The following is a 13,467-nucleotide window of genomic DNA, read 5'->3' as shown; positions in this document are numbered from 1 at the left end:
ACACAGATATTAGGATGCATCATAAATGATTGCTATGCAAGATATACAAACTCTCATAATTGCCTGTTACTGGGCAATATATCATGATAATATTGTAATTCATGATTCCCACCCAATGACTCCTTGATGTTATCACCTTTTGATAATGAGCAGATTAGACTCATTTTCTCCAGGGACACAGAGTGCCACTCATACGCAGGGAGTGAACGTGCAATCATAAGTCAAATGGTGACAGTTGAGCCACAGATCATAGAGGGCAGAGTCGCGGACACAGGAAGTGCATTCCTTCCCCTCACAGTCACTGCCCCCACTGATGTTTGTTTAAACTGGGCTCTGATACATGGAGAGATTACTTCTCTACTCAAATCTCCTCCCACTCCACCCTTGCTTCCAATAGTATGCCTCTCTTTTCTGTAGCAAGAGGACAGACTTGGACACTGAGTCCTTTGAGACTCTTTGCATCTTATCAGACCCACCCAATTCTCCTCTGGTAGTGACTCTCATTACTGTGACCCACTTTTCTCCTGGTATCAAAACTGTTGGCTGACTGACTGGCCAGTTGCCTCACTTTCTGATACTAATTAATACATAATAATCAAAGAGTTCCACACACACAAACGCTGACAAAACCACAGTATAATGCTACTGTTATATCTGTGAGTGTGAGAGCAAATGTTGCAACTGGATGACCATGAGGCATGGAGAACAAAAACCGTCATGATAGGTACAACATAAGTTGGGTTGCCAGTCTATCACAGTGCTCCATGAGTACCGTAATATCAATTAATTAAAACGGGGTTCCCTAGGTACAGAGACTACATTATTTTTGGGAGAAACACCTGGTGGGTAATCATACATTATGGAAAAACTGTGGTGTTATCATCTGTTGATTTTGGCCACATTATTATAAAATACATACAAAGAATAAAACAAAGCAAAAGTCACAGACCACATCTCACAATGCAAGAGAAAAAGAGAACCAATTGTGACAAATAGGTGGATTTAGCAAGGAGGCTAATTACATGGCTTTCTTTCATTTAAATGACACTTTGCAAATGATGGTCCTACAGCAGAGAGAAAGACTAATCGCAGAGCCTCACCTGAGTTTATCAGCCACAAAGATGACTCTACGTTCCAGCAGCAAGGAGGCAAAGACTCGTATCACCTGCCGTACACTAAGACATCTGAACAGACTGTCGAAGTCCACGTGCTCCAGTCTAGAGTCGGTGGGCCGCCTCAGCTCGATGACCTGAATGACCACATAAAATGTGACATTTAAGTCATCACACTTTGGGGATCTTATTAGCTAAGAATTTTTCATTTCACACAAATGTATATGAAAATTATTTGGACTAATTATAGGGGCATAATTAAAGTAATGAAAGACAGAGCAGTTGTTTTCTGCTTTGTGAGCAGTTCTGACCTCATTTCCTGCACCAGGCAGGAAGGTCTTTACTTTGATAATCTTCCCTGGTGCAGGGAAGGGTGACTCCATCAGACTCCTCATGAAGGGATAGACCAGGGCTGCTGAGACGCCTCTCCGTCTCTCTACCTCATCCAGGATCTGAACGTGGGAGGAAAGAGCACAGTTTCCTTAATATATTTCAACCAATTTTACCATCAACACAGCACAAGTCTCTGTGTAAATCTGCTAAAATGAAAGAAGTGGGTTTTATCTATGTCTAGTGAATAGCCAAGTAAGACAAAAAAGTGCACAGTCATCAAGGTTATTGACCATGGCAACAATTAATGGAAACATACTGTTATGTGTTCGAGTACTGGCAATTGTCTGGAACTCAGTATTCATTTTCTGTTTTGAAAAATAGCAAATGAATGTCTTTCCATGCCTATGTGATTGGAAAATTCCACCCAGTGTGCCTGTCTGTCTGTTTTGGTCCAAACTGCCTCCTGTCTGCAGAGTTGATTGGAGAATTTCTCGTCATATGATATCACCTCTCTCACTCTCTTCATCTCTCTGTTTGTCTGTCTCTCTCTCTCACACACAACTCCCACTGAAACCAAACACTGCCATCCGCTCCCATTTACCATGAAAGCTCTTTTAAGAATCGATATTTATTTTATTTTTATTTCATTTTCATCTCAGGTTTGTTGCTGTACTGTTGTCAAGATGGAGACATCTGAGGCATTCTCTTGCACTCTCCCATCAGTTGAAGGTCCTAAAATGTCACATGATGCAAAAGCAGACAAACCATTTATCCTTTAATTTTTTAACAAATTAATGGAAAAGCACTTATAGTTACAGTGTATGATTACTTTATCTACCTGGCACATTTAAAATGGTTTAACTCATCTACTAAATTCATACTTCTGATTCTTCATTTCAGGTTGCAGGTCTTTCATTTTGCGCCAAACCTTTGTACAGCCTTTAATCACAGCTTGCTAGCAGTCTCACAAGGCCCACATTATTAAACCATGAATACAGGACATACAGCATGCACACCCTTTTTGAAATCTCCCATGTTATTTTATTTTCATATTGTCATATAGCAGCCACTTTGTTTCCACAGTCTGGATTCACTCAATTTGAATTAATAATGAAATCAGATAAGGCTGAAAAACCCAAACAGAGTGACAGATCTGCTGAAGGAAACATTCACTCTGGGAAATCAGAAAGTTAAATGAAAACACACTGAAATAAGGTATACCAGTGAACAGGCATTCAGGAGAAGGCCTGCTGAAAGTCATTTACTTCAGATGTGAGACGGGTTAACCACAGCTACAACACCACACTAGCTGGCTGTAGTTGCTTATCTTTAAGTGTGTGTGTGTGTGTGTGTCTGTGTGTGGCTTGAGGACAAGACTGAACTCACCGTAGAGAACAAGTCAAAACAGCCCAGCCTGCTGATGATGCAGTACACCTCTGGAAGGCGAGGTCCTTTCCCAGTTGGCTGTAAGGGAAATCCACAGAGACTCATTGGCCACTGATGTTAATAGACTTGAAGAGATATTGTCTGTACAGTCACAGATGTTCTGAAAACTGCCTGTAACCGCAAAAGGTAAAGGGGAACTCCAGCAATATAGCATTGCACTTCCATAAAGTTGGGGGACTCACAAGAGACAGATTAGAAAAAAATGGTCAAAATTTAAGCAGCAGACGCCAAACTATAACTCAAGCCCCCCAAATCAGTGATTCCTGCATTTTCCATGATGCAACTAAATAGTACCGTTTGTCAGAGCCTCCCTCTCTGCTTTCAAATACCTCACCCCAAGTTTGTAATACAGGCTTTTTAAAAAATTGCAATCTCCAAGCACAAACCCAGAGAACTCTGTCATTGTTTTGTTTTCAGGCTTTAGTCAGCGATCATTCCTTTTTTTTTTTTACAGGCTGAATAATACTCTAAATTTAATTTATTTAAAAACAAATCTATATTATCTAATCTATACTATCAGGGTCTGACCCGGATAATATCATATAAAGATAAGTTGTTTAAATACTGTATTGAATCTAGTCTGTCATCTGAGGTGAAAGTCTTTCATGTGGATACCGACTTCCTAAACACAGGTGGTTTATCTGCCCCTGCTGATCGTATCTGCCTTCCTCTATACACTCACAGACCATTATGTGCTTCCAGACACCAGGCGCACAGACACTCAAGCACAGAGACACAAATGAACACAAGCCCTCAAGAAACGCCAATCCACTTGTCCATATTAGGTATACAATTTTCTCCTCTTGTTTCTCCTCCGCTTTTCCAAATGGATGATTAAATCAACTATGTGGTGCTTGATTCAAGTCCTCAGGAATGCTTGGTTACTGCCAACTGCTGGACAGACAGCAGGGAGGAAACAAAGTTACTGCAGGAGAGCAGCTCACATCTTCCTCTGCCTTCATTAAAATCTGCTTCTATCAAGATGAATCTCAGATCAACACAGCAGATGAAGCATGAAGCATGTCCAGCTGTAACCCAGCACATAAACACACACAGACACAGACACAGACACACACACATACAAATACAAATACACATACACATACACATGACAGCAAAGACACTCCTTGTAAATGTCTGAGAACATACACACTGTAGTACTGTAAACATACTCTGAAATACCAAATGGCAAACAAAATCACCACCACATTTCACCGAATCCCACATGGTCATGCTCTCCACCCACAAGCTAAATGGAAAACTCAACAAAAACTTCAAAGCACTCTCCGGCCTCATTATGAGGAGGAAATGCTCCACAATGACAACGTTTAGATTTTTCATGGTTTCTCTTTGTGTTGCCTCTCCTGAGAAACTCTTGTTAAACTGATTGAGTCAATCCAAGTTTTCATGTTCAATTATACTTTTATTATATTCTTATACCCTTTATGATCATTACTGAATGAGATAAATTTGTGATTAAATCAAATTCAAAATATATTTAAAAAGAAAGATTTACATATTGAAAATTAAACCACTTTAATGCATTTTTCTAGCAACTAAAATCTCTGTTGGCGATGTGGTGTGATTGTTTGTTATTCCAGATGTTTCTGTTACTACTGCTAACCATAGGTATTTCCTGGGCAAACTTGAACAACAACAAAATCATGAGAGGTCCCTGGACCATCATGCTGATCAGCTGCTATAATAATGAGTGAGTGGATGTTTGCGTGCCTTTTTTTAACAAAAAGGAAAAAAAAAACTTTTTAACCCATAAATAAAGTTTTTACACCAGGTTTTTTCCCCCATTTTTTTTTATCTATATGATCTCTTTCCTGCTGCCACAGTGGATGGTCATGCTCCACAGGAAAACAGCATCACATGTTCACATAAAAAGCTCAGTCACAACAAACAGGGCTCAGCAGGGTGTGAACAGGGAGCAGAGGATGGAGAGTTAACCAGTGGCTTACCAGCAGGCGCCTGCAGTACCCGAATCTCCTGCTGCCGTCTTCTCCCGTCAACATGAAGGAGAAGGTCTCGCTGCAGTAATAAACAAATGTGTACACATGAGAATCAACACCAAGACACATACACGTGTAGACAACAGCACATGCACAAACTTATAATAATAGAAGACATAGGGCACATAATTTTTGTTGGGTATGGCACAGTTTATAAAAGATTTTATCGTACATGCCAGCAACAAGGGTGGGGGTGTTTGAAAGATAATAATAATAAGCTGTGTTGATAAAATTATTAGTGATAACACGCTCTCAAAATATTCTGTTTTAGACACTAGTTATTTCTGTCAATCATGACAGTAAATTTATGTTCTCTCTATACCTTAATCTAAATTTCTGTCAACAGCTGATACTGCGTGATGTTACGACAAAAAGTTAAGGGGGAGCTTCACCAAATTTACTCATTATAAGAAGCACGACTCAAACAATGTCCTCTGTGGCTTTGGAGAAGCTCTCCAGAGTCAGAGAAAACAACCTTAATGATATGAGTTGCTTCATGGGAAGCTGGATAAATCCAGTGTTTTTGATTCATTCTAGTGACTAAAAGTAATGATATCTCAGTCTCTGCTGCTTTGATTTGACTATACTTTATTTTTTTCTTCCACAAACTCCCCAACATTGGAAGTGTAATGCTACATTGCCAGAGTCTGCCTTCAACCTATCAGTTGGTTAAATTCACAATGTGTATGGAAGACTGTTGGTCATACCTGTTGTACTCAGAAACAGGACTCCAGTCTTTTGCATCTGGGAAACAGAACTGAGGAATTGCTTTGAGCCTCTGTTCTGCCTCCCTCATCTGCTTGGTGGGCCTCTCTAGCTGTGAGAGGAGAGGAGAGGAGAGGGGAAGAGAGGAGAGGAGAGGAGTTTCAGTCAGTTTCTTCTCTGTCATGACCAGTAAATGACCAGACTATCATTTCTCCCATACAAGGTTAAACCTTTGCCCCCTTCAGTCCTCATTAACTCAACAACAGAGTGAGTGTTTTCCCTGACTGGCTGAGACATACTTCTCCCAGGGGACACTTCCATTGAACCAAAACTTAAATAACAATAAATAAAAACACTTCTCTGCCACACAAATGGATTCTGGTCATTTTTAACTATAAACAGGTGCCCAAGTCTCCACAGACACTCTGTTGTAAATCTGAATTGCCCGTACAACTTGAAATAGTAGACAACCTGCACAATAAAGTGTGAAAAGCTCACAGAAATATTCATTTCTATTTTCAATTTAAACACTAAGCATCCTATGAAATGCAATGTGATTTCCAGCATATACACTTCTGCAGGAGTCCCTGGCTAAAGCTCACAGTGGGAAAACTCTGGAAAGCCTATAATACATAATGGGCTCTTGATCTAACACGCTTTATCCGTGGCATTAACATTTACATCTTCTAAACTGTCTAAATACGACTTAACTGGATTTCATTTGAAAATAAACATTTCATCTCCATCATTATCTCCAATTGTCCAGACAATATTAACTATGTGAAACAAGTTTTAAACATAACTTTCTTTGCTGCTGACACTGCTGTTGTCCACATGCATACATTTATTAGTTTAATTGTTTTTTTCCACCAATTGCAGTAACCTGGACAGATTAACACACAGCAAGTTTTTTAAATCAGTTCCTACTGTCAAAGGTATTCAACACTGATAATAATGTGGTTCTGACCATCATAAGCATAAGAAGACAGTTAGAAGTGACAGATCTGTGAAGTATTTGTGATTTCTAAATCTAGAGCTAAAACACTTAAAAACACTGGTGAGGTCATGACAGAGGTCGTGCATTTTAGGGGCACTGCCATGTGGACTTATTGGATTTTTGCTCCATGTGAAAATAATTCAGTCACTGAGAATTCTTGTTATGTCAGGTGTAAAAGGTGAGAGGAGCTGCAGAAGGATTCAGTTAGGACTTTCATACCTTGGGGAACTGGTAGGTGACCTCTGGGGAATAAGAGTTTTTGCTGGGTTTCTTTTTTAGTGAAACAACCACAAAGTACTCAAAGAGCTCTCTCTCCTGCCACTCAATGAGCTGCAGCTCCAGTGTGCGGTAGCTAGGGGCCCGTCGAAGGATGGACTGCAGTTTCAACAGCCTCTGGGTGTGAGCTGCGGAGGGAAGTGAACATTAATACATAAATTCATGGTCTAAATAAACACTACACTTTACACTTCAGTATGTAAATCTATGGTTGATATGGTAATAACCTTTATTCATGTAAATGTACATTTTGTTGTAATTCATTTTTACTGATGCCACTGAAGCATCCAAAACAGAGAGAAAACAGCACTAAATCTTATCAGTGTTCATTCCTGTCATTGAATTTAGACATGTTAAATGTTGTGTGGTGTACTGATAATTAGTGCATATAGCAAATTACAATTCTGTGGTCTGTTCAGTCAAGTCAGGTCACGTTTTTACATCCAAAACTGGGCAATGTTGCACAAGCACTGAGAAAAACAGCTCTGAGAAAATGTTCAGAGCTAGCAGAAGTGTAGTACCTCACCCCTGAAAATGAACGCTCACCTTTGAACCTGTCATCAGAGTCGCTCTCACTCTCACTGTTGTCATCTGGAGGCAGACATGAGACAGACAAGAAGGTTTTCTATGGGTCAAAGGGCAATTTCACAAACAGGCTTATGTCATGAGAGGGGCACAGTGAGAACTCTATGTGGGTGGCTAAGATGCAAATATTTACTCACTTATCTTGCCAGCGGATGGAGGGAATACAGAGAGCCCTTACCTCTTAGAGATGCAGTCTCAATATTGGAAATGGACAGCTTCTTCAGCCTCTTCTTCCCACGTTTAGTGCAGTAAATGGAGTTGATCCTCTGGACCAGCTGTAAACAGAAGAAGAGAAAATTCTCTGTTGGGGAATCTGAGGTTTTGTTTTTGATCCTAAGTATAGAGGAAGTAGCGGGTATACACGGCCAAAAGTAACAGTGTAAAACAATGTACGTGTGCTTTAAAGGTTGCTGAAAAATAAAACTGAAAGGTTTCAAGGAGAGTTCTTGAGAAAAGGCACCACGAGGGCATAAACCCACGCAGTAATTACATGCATCGAGGCAATGTGTTTTAAAAACATCTTTTCCAAACTGAGGAATCTCCAGTGATCCAGAACTGCTCTGACCGTGACTTAGAAACCTGAGCACATCTGTGAAGCAGGAAAGGACAGAGAACACAGCCAGAGCTCTGCTACGACTTAGTATAGGTGTTTGAGTAGGATCTAGCAGTGTGTACCTTGGGGATCCTCCAGTGCCTATGTGAGGCAAGGGTATCACTGGTGCTACAGAGGCTATCATCCAGCAGGCCACAATGTGAAGATGATACACCAATCTGGGGGAGAAGCAGCATTTCATCATGGCTGTAGCGATTGGATAACTGTGACAGCCGGTGGCTCTTCCTGTCGCTCGGACCAGGAAGGCGTAGGGACTGGCTACTGGGTTTAGAAGGCAACTAGTCAGAGAAAAAAAAGAAAAAGAAAGGTTTGGTTCATCACATTTATTTATTTGTAAGGTATTTATAAAAGTTATCAAAGTGCATTAATTCAAGACATTTTTTAAGTTATAATCATTAAGATTTTCATAAACTCAAACCCAGTCTTTGAGGTAATTAACTCTTTATATACAGTAGTTTTCATTGTTAATGGTGGGGGCCACCATTCCTGCACTGGATTCAAACTGCCTACCTAAGTAGGAGGGATTTACTGGAAACAATGCATGCATGTAATTCAACATTACCATTTATAATTTCATCTCCCTGATATCTGCCTCACTGTTTACTGTTCACTCTCTATCAGAACAGAACTTTAAAAGAATTGAAGCTGTTCAACCAGGGGAACACCAGGTGACTTTTATTGTGAAGCAGTTGCTGGAAATGCAATGTATTTGTTCCAGAGGTTAGCGCTGACCGCAACAAGTTATCAAAAATGCATCCATAAAAAGGGAGTAATTGAGCTAGAAGGAGCAGCCACAGTGAGCCAACAGACTGCACACCTCAAACCCCTCTGCAAAGTAACTTTACTGTGTCCTGCTGGTGTGCACAAAACTACAAAATCAGTATCACTGGATGATGAAAGCCAATTATTGACTGAGTTTATAATTTATGACTCAAAACAGCACAAATCTGTCTGGCTGAGCTGTAAACAGATTCAGCAGTTGCTCTTCTGTTGTATTCCCGGCAGAGATGATGCACTAGATGTGTTTGCTCGAGTATTAGCCTGCATTTGTTGTTACCACCAGTAATCATGGGTGAACTCCCTTTCTTTTGTGGGACAAGTGTTTGAGCATTAAAGAGAGGAAGCCAAATCTGCAGTTGAGCCTTTCTGTGAAACATCACCAGGTCTAAACATATCAAACTGTTTCCTGTAGCGCTACAAATTAGGTGTGAGATTCTTTAAAAGCTCTTGTCCAGTATTCAGCACTGACACCTAGCGAGGGGATTCACATTACTACAAGAAATCTGTTATGTTTACTACAGGAAAAGACCTCAGTGCTGCAGATCACAGCAGGCTTATGACTTACCTGCGGTGGAGAGTTCAGCTTCCTGTCCATGGTGGTCCAAGATCTGCTCTCCAACAGGCATGACTTCCGACCCAAGCTCTTCCGTTTCAGGTCGACATCCTCATATGGGTTCTCCTTCTCTGTGGGGAGGAAGTAAATATTCAACATTGTCCAAATATAATGTCAGCTAGCAACTATCCATGGACAGATGCTGTTTTTTCAACAGAAGACAGACGAGGCTGTGGGGTCAAAAAGGGTAAAGGGGGCAGTAAAAGGTGTCAGGGGCACAAGAGGACCTCCCTATGGTTAGTCTGAGAAGAGATGAGTCATGAAAGGTAAGTCAAAGGTCACTCCCAGCTGGCTCAAGTGAACTTTCTTTTTTCAAAACAGTTACTGTTGGCACTGGGCCCCATAGGCCCCAGCGGGCCCAGCTGAAACTTCTGGACACAACACTGCTGGTGAGTCACCGTCCAGGCATGCAAACTGTCTGCTGTAAGAAATGGAGAGCAGGGTAATCTTCTTAGACCTTGATTCTGGCAGTAAAATTGTTCAAATAATATGAACAGTTACATTTTCATGTACAAATATATTATATGTATATGTGCATGTATTTATATATATATGTGTGTATGTGTGTATGTGTGTGTGTGTGTGTGCGTGTGTGCGTATACATACTGTATACATAGACACACAAACACACACACATATACAGTATATACATATATATATATATATATAATTTGCAAGGCATATTTTTTGTGAAACATACAGAATATGGAAAATGAAAACATATTGTGGAATTGCATATAAAGCAAAAGCCATGAGGTATAAAAACCACAGTGCATCATTGTCACTCATTGAAAAAAAACATCACACTTTATTTCAAGGCATTACAATAGGCACAGACTTTGTTACTGCTCTATTTCAGTCAATAAATTAGAGCTGAAAAGGAAAGAAAGGGAACATTACACTGCACTGCTCTCACTGATGTCACCTGGCAGAGGGCCAACTTCAATAAAGAGAAAACTTGTGTAACACCACAGTCCATGTCTATTCAGACATGTGCTCTGAGAATAGCTTTTTGGCAGGGTCTGAAAAAAGGTTGTGAGAAAGTGAAGAAACCAGAGTGAAGAATAAAAACAGAGCCAGATGGCGTCGAAATGCATGAGGGGAACTTTTAAAAGAAAGAAAAGCAGCGTTATCTGTCAGCAGAGAGGGAAAGAACAAAAATCTATTTGGTAGCTGGGTTCCTTCTTCCTGAGTACATCAGTGGAAAACCCGATGAACTCCGCTTCTCAAACAGTGTGTGAGTATTTTAAAAACATTGAAGATTAACCTACAAGCAGAGCTTTGTTCTGTTATCTTTTTTTAGGTTAATTATTGAAGCGATTTGAGGTAAATACACACACCCAAGCACACATGTGCAGCTGACACACACTGCCAGGGATCTTCAGAGTGTTATGCTGTGTCACACAGTAAATTAGGTTACTGGAGTTATTTTCTGTGCATCATTAAAACTGAGGAACAGAATAAGAGGGCTTAGTCTGACCCCATGTTGTGCCGCTACTCCATTAAACTGAAGCAATACTGTAATGAGAGCCTGCTGGGAAAATGATATGTCTATATAGCTGCTTACGTACTGGAGGGTACTAATCTACTCCTCTGATTACTAACATTCAGATCTCTCTCTAACACACCCCCAGACACAGAGTATTATACAGGGAGGGGACACACCTCGGCTGTACACTGTGATTGTACATTTCTGTGTACACAATGGTCTCTCTGGGTAGGGCGAGGCACAGAACAAACTATACCAACAGTGTCAGTATCAGCTTATTTGTAAAGTGGACAAGCTACAGTGTAGTGGTAACCGCTCACCCATTCAAAACACAGGTTACACTTTTGGAAGAACATGTGGCAGCACCACAAAACACACAGTGTGTCAGTCATGAATCTAGTCTGCTTGTGACCACATTGGGGAAATTATGTAGGGGAAATGAATTGTATTTTTGGCATATTTTATACCACAGAATAACACAATCATAGGTCCAACGGCATATGTAGCTAAGTCTAAGTGTAACTTGATTAGAATTTGAATCAATCGTTACATGCACCAGTCTCCCACATTAATTCCCAAGATTAAGAGCAGACTATGACGGTGAATGTAGTAACACACTCTGGACTCCACGATGCAGACAGCTGAATCATAGCATCACAGGTGCATGGGGTGTGATTCATCAGTCTGTAAACATCACTCACTGGCACTCAATCAATAAACTTAATATACAACAATCACTTAACATCACCATTTTCCATGCAACTGTGGTAACACTGTAGCAGAGGTCACAAATGACTTGCACTCAAAAGGTAAACGTCTGACATCAAGCACAAGTGCCAAAAGGCATGAGTGAATGTCCTCCCAAGAGCTTCCAAGCTTAGGAAGCCAAGATGTCGTCTTGGAGTTTAGAAAATATGTGGGGTTGTCTGTATGAGATGTTTTTTAAAATAAGGGAACAGAGGGACCAAAACGTGGCTTATTTCCTGCTGCCGTGGCTGCTGCTCAAATAGATCATCTGACCTGTCAAACCACCGCGTAGCAGTGGTGGAAACTGCTCTCTTCCATTAGGAAGCTTTTGTTTGAAATAGCGGGAGTAATTTCAAACTCATTCAAAAACAATGTCTTTGTCAGGAACAAACAGAGATTGGCAAAAGTGCATCTCTGACTTGCAAACTCCACATTCACAGTGCTGGATGAACAATGGGGGCTTTGTTGGGATTCACATGAAAATCAGTCATGCCCTGACGCTCTGTCTGAGACTACCGCACATCCTCAGTTTAAAAAAAAAATCTTATGAGTACACTGAAAACTCATTCAAGAACAACATGGCTTCTTGTAATTTAATACATGTAGATTAAAAAAATCTGTCCTTATTTGGTAATTACTGAGCATTTATCATGAAAAATATTTCAGAGTGTGAAAAATTTTTACTGCTTCTGAAATCCAACCTTCATCATGAGACTTACACTCACGCTGACACACATTTCCACCACATTAAGTATGCACTGGGGGAGCTGGCAACTGGACTGGGCAGAAGGCCTGGGGTCATTTGCTAGTGGAAAGGAATTTGGCTCTACACCATGTCCAGCATTTCATACACACATTATCTCAGAGAAGTACTGGGTTGATCCTGTTTACAGTGAGATACATAATGTATCACTAAGAGGGTTGCATTAAAAATATCCATCCATGTCTGCCTTTATCCATCCATAATAATAATAATGCCCAGGTGTTCAGGACTGTTCACTGACTTGCTCCACATTGATAATTTTTCTCCACCCCACACAAGGCTGATGCAGGTAGAGGAGTTACCCTCACAACCTTATTACAATAGGCCATGCTGCATTCACAATAACAATGTAATTAAATGTAATTTATTCTGCACAGATAATTCTGAACACAAACCAACACACTTTGTTTTTTTTTTTCAAAGATCCTCTGATACAGGGGAATATCACTTTTAATTTAATCTGGGTGTCAATACTATCAAGTTATAATAAAGATTTCATTACATGTGCAAAAAGATGGAAGTGTGTAGTCATAAATACAAAATCTGCTCACTTCAAACTCTCACAGTGCTGCAGAGTTTCACCTGAGATTACCTTCACCTACCTCCATCAGTATGGAAGATTACTAACATACTGCCACTGCCTCGCTTATAACTATCAATCAAAATTTTATGATTTCCTAGGTATGAGTTGAACTCTTTTGGTGCCATCAGTAACAATTATTTTCATTATCGATTATTTTGTCAATTCATTGATTCATTGTTTTTCGTCCATAAAAGAAAACGGTGAAAAATGTCTACAGTTTCCCAAAGCCCAAGCGGGCATATTGCAGATGTCTTGGTGTTTTTGACCAGCAGTCCAAAACACAAAGATATTCAGTTTACTATCATAGAAGAGAATGACAAAATTAGCAAATATTTATATTCAAGAAGCTAAAACCAGAGAATCTTTTGTCAGTTTTTCTTAAAAAAGTGACATGATTAATTGAATTT

General features: G+C 40.1%; 1 protein-coding gene across 2 annotated transcripts in view; it reads right to left on the bottom strand.

Moving 5' to 3' along the window:
• dennd2b (DENN domain containing 2B) overlaps positions 1-13,467 on the bottom strand; it is a 40,856-nt gene that overhangs the window by 10,378 nt on the left and 17,011 nt on the right. For both annotated transcript variants that reach the window (XM_071488545.1, XM_071488546.1), the window contains exons 5-14: positions 9,431-9,549; positions 8,148-8,363; positions 7,651-7,747; positions 7,434-7,478; positions 6,831-7,015; positions 5,617-5,726; positions 4,859-4,928; positions 2,832-2,909; positions 1,424-1,564; positions 1,101-1,249 (exon numbers count right to left, since the gene is read on the bottom strand). In XM_071488545.1, the coding sequence (XP_071344646.1) occupies positions 1,101-1,249; positions 1,424-1,564; positions 2,832-2,909; positions 4,859-4,928; positions 5,617-5,726; positions 6,831-7,015; positions 7,434-7,478; positions 7,651-7,747; positions 8,148-8,363; positions 9,431-9,549 (1,210 nt within the window). The remainder of the gene's footprint in view (positions 1-1,100; positions 1,250-1,423; positions 1,565-2,831; positions 2,910-4,858; positions 4,929-5,616; positions 5,727-6,830; positions 7,016-7,433; positions 7,479-7,650; positions 7,748-8,147; positions 8,364-9,430; positions 9,550-13,467) is intronic.

The sequence above is a fragment of the Trachinotus anak genome, unplaced genomic scaffold, assembly GCF_046630095.1.
Source record: "Trachinotus anak isolate AG129_WGS33_773 ecotype Australia unplaced genomic scaffold, CSIRO_AGI_Tana_v1 ptg000011l, whole genome shotgun sequence".
Lineage (NCBI taxonomy): Eukaryota > Metazoa > Chordata > Actinopteri > Carangiformes > Carangidae > Trachinotus > Trachinotus anak.
The sequence above is the reverse complement of the archived record's forward strand: the minus strand, read 5'-3'. Positions and strand labels throughout refer to the sequence as shown.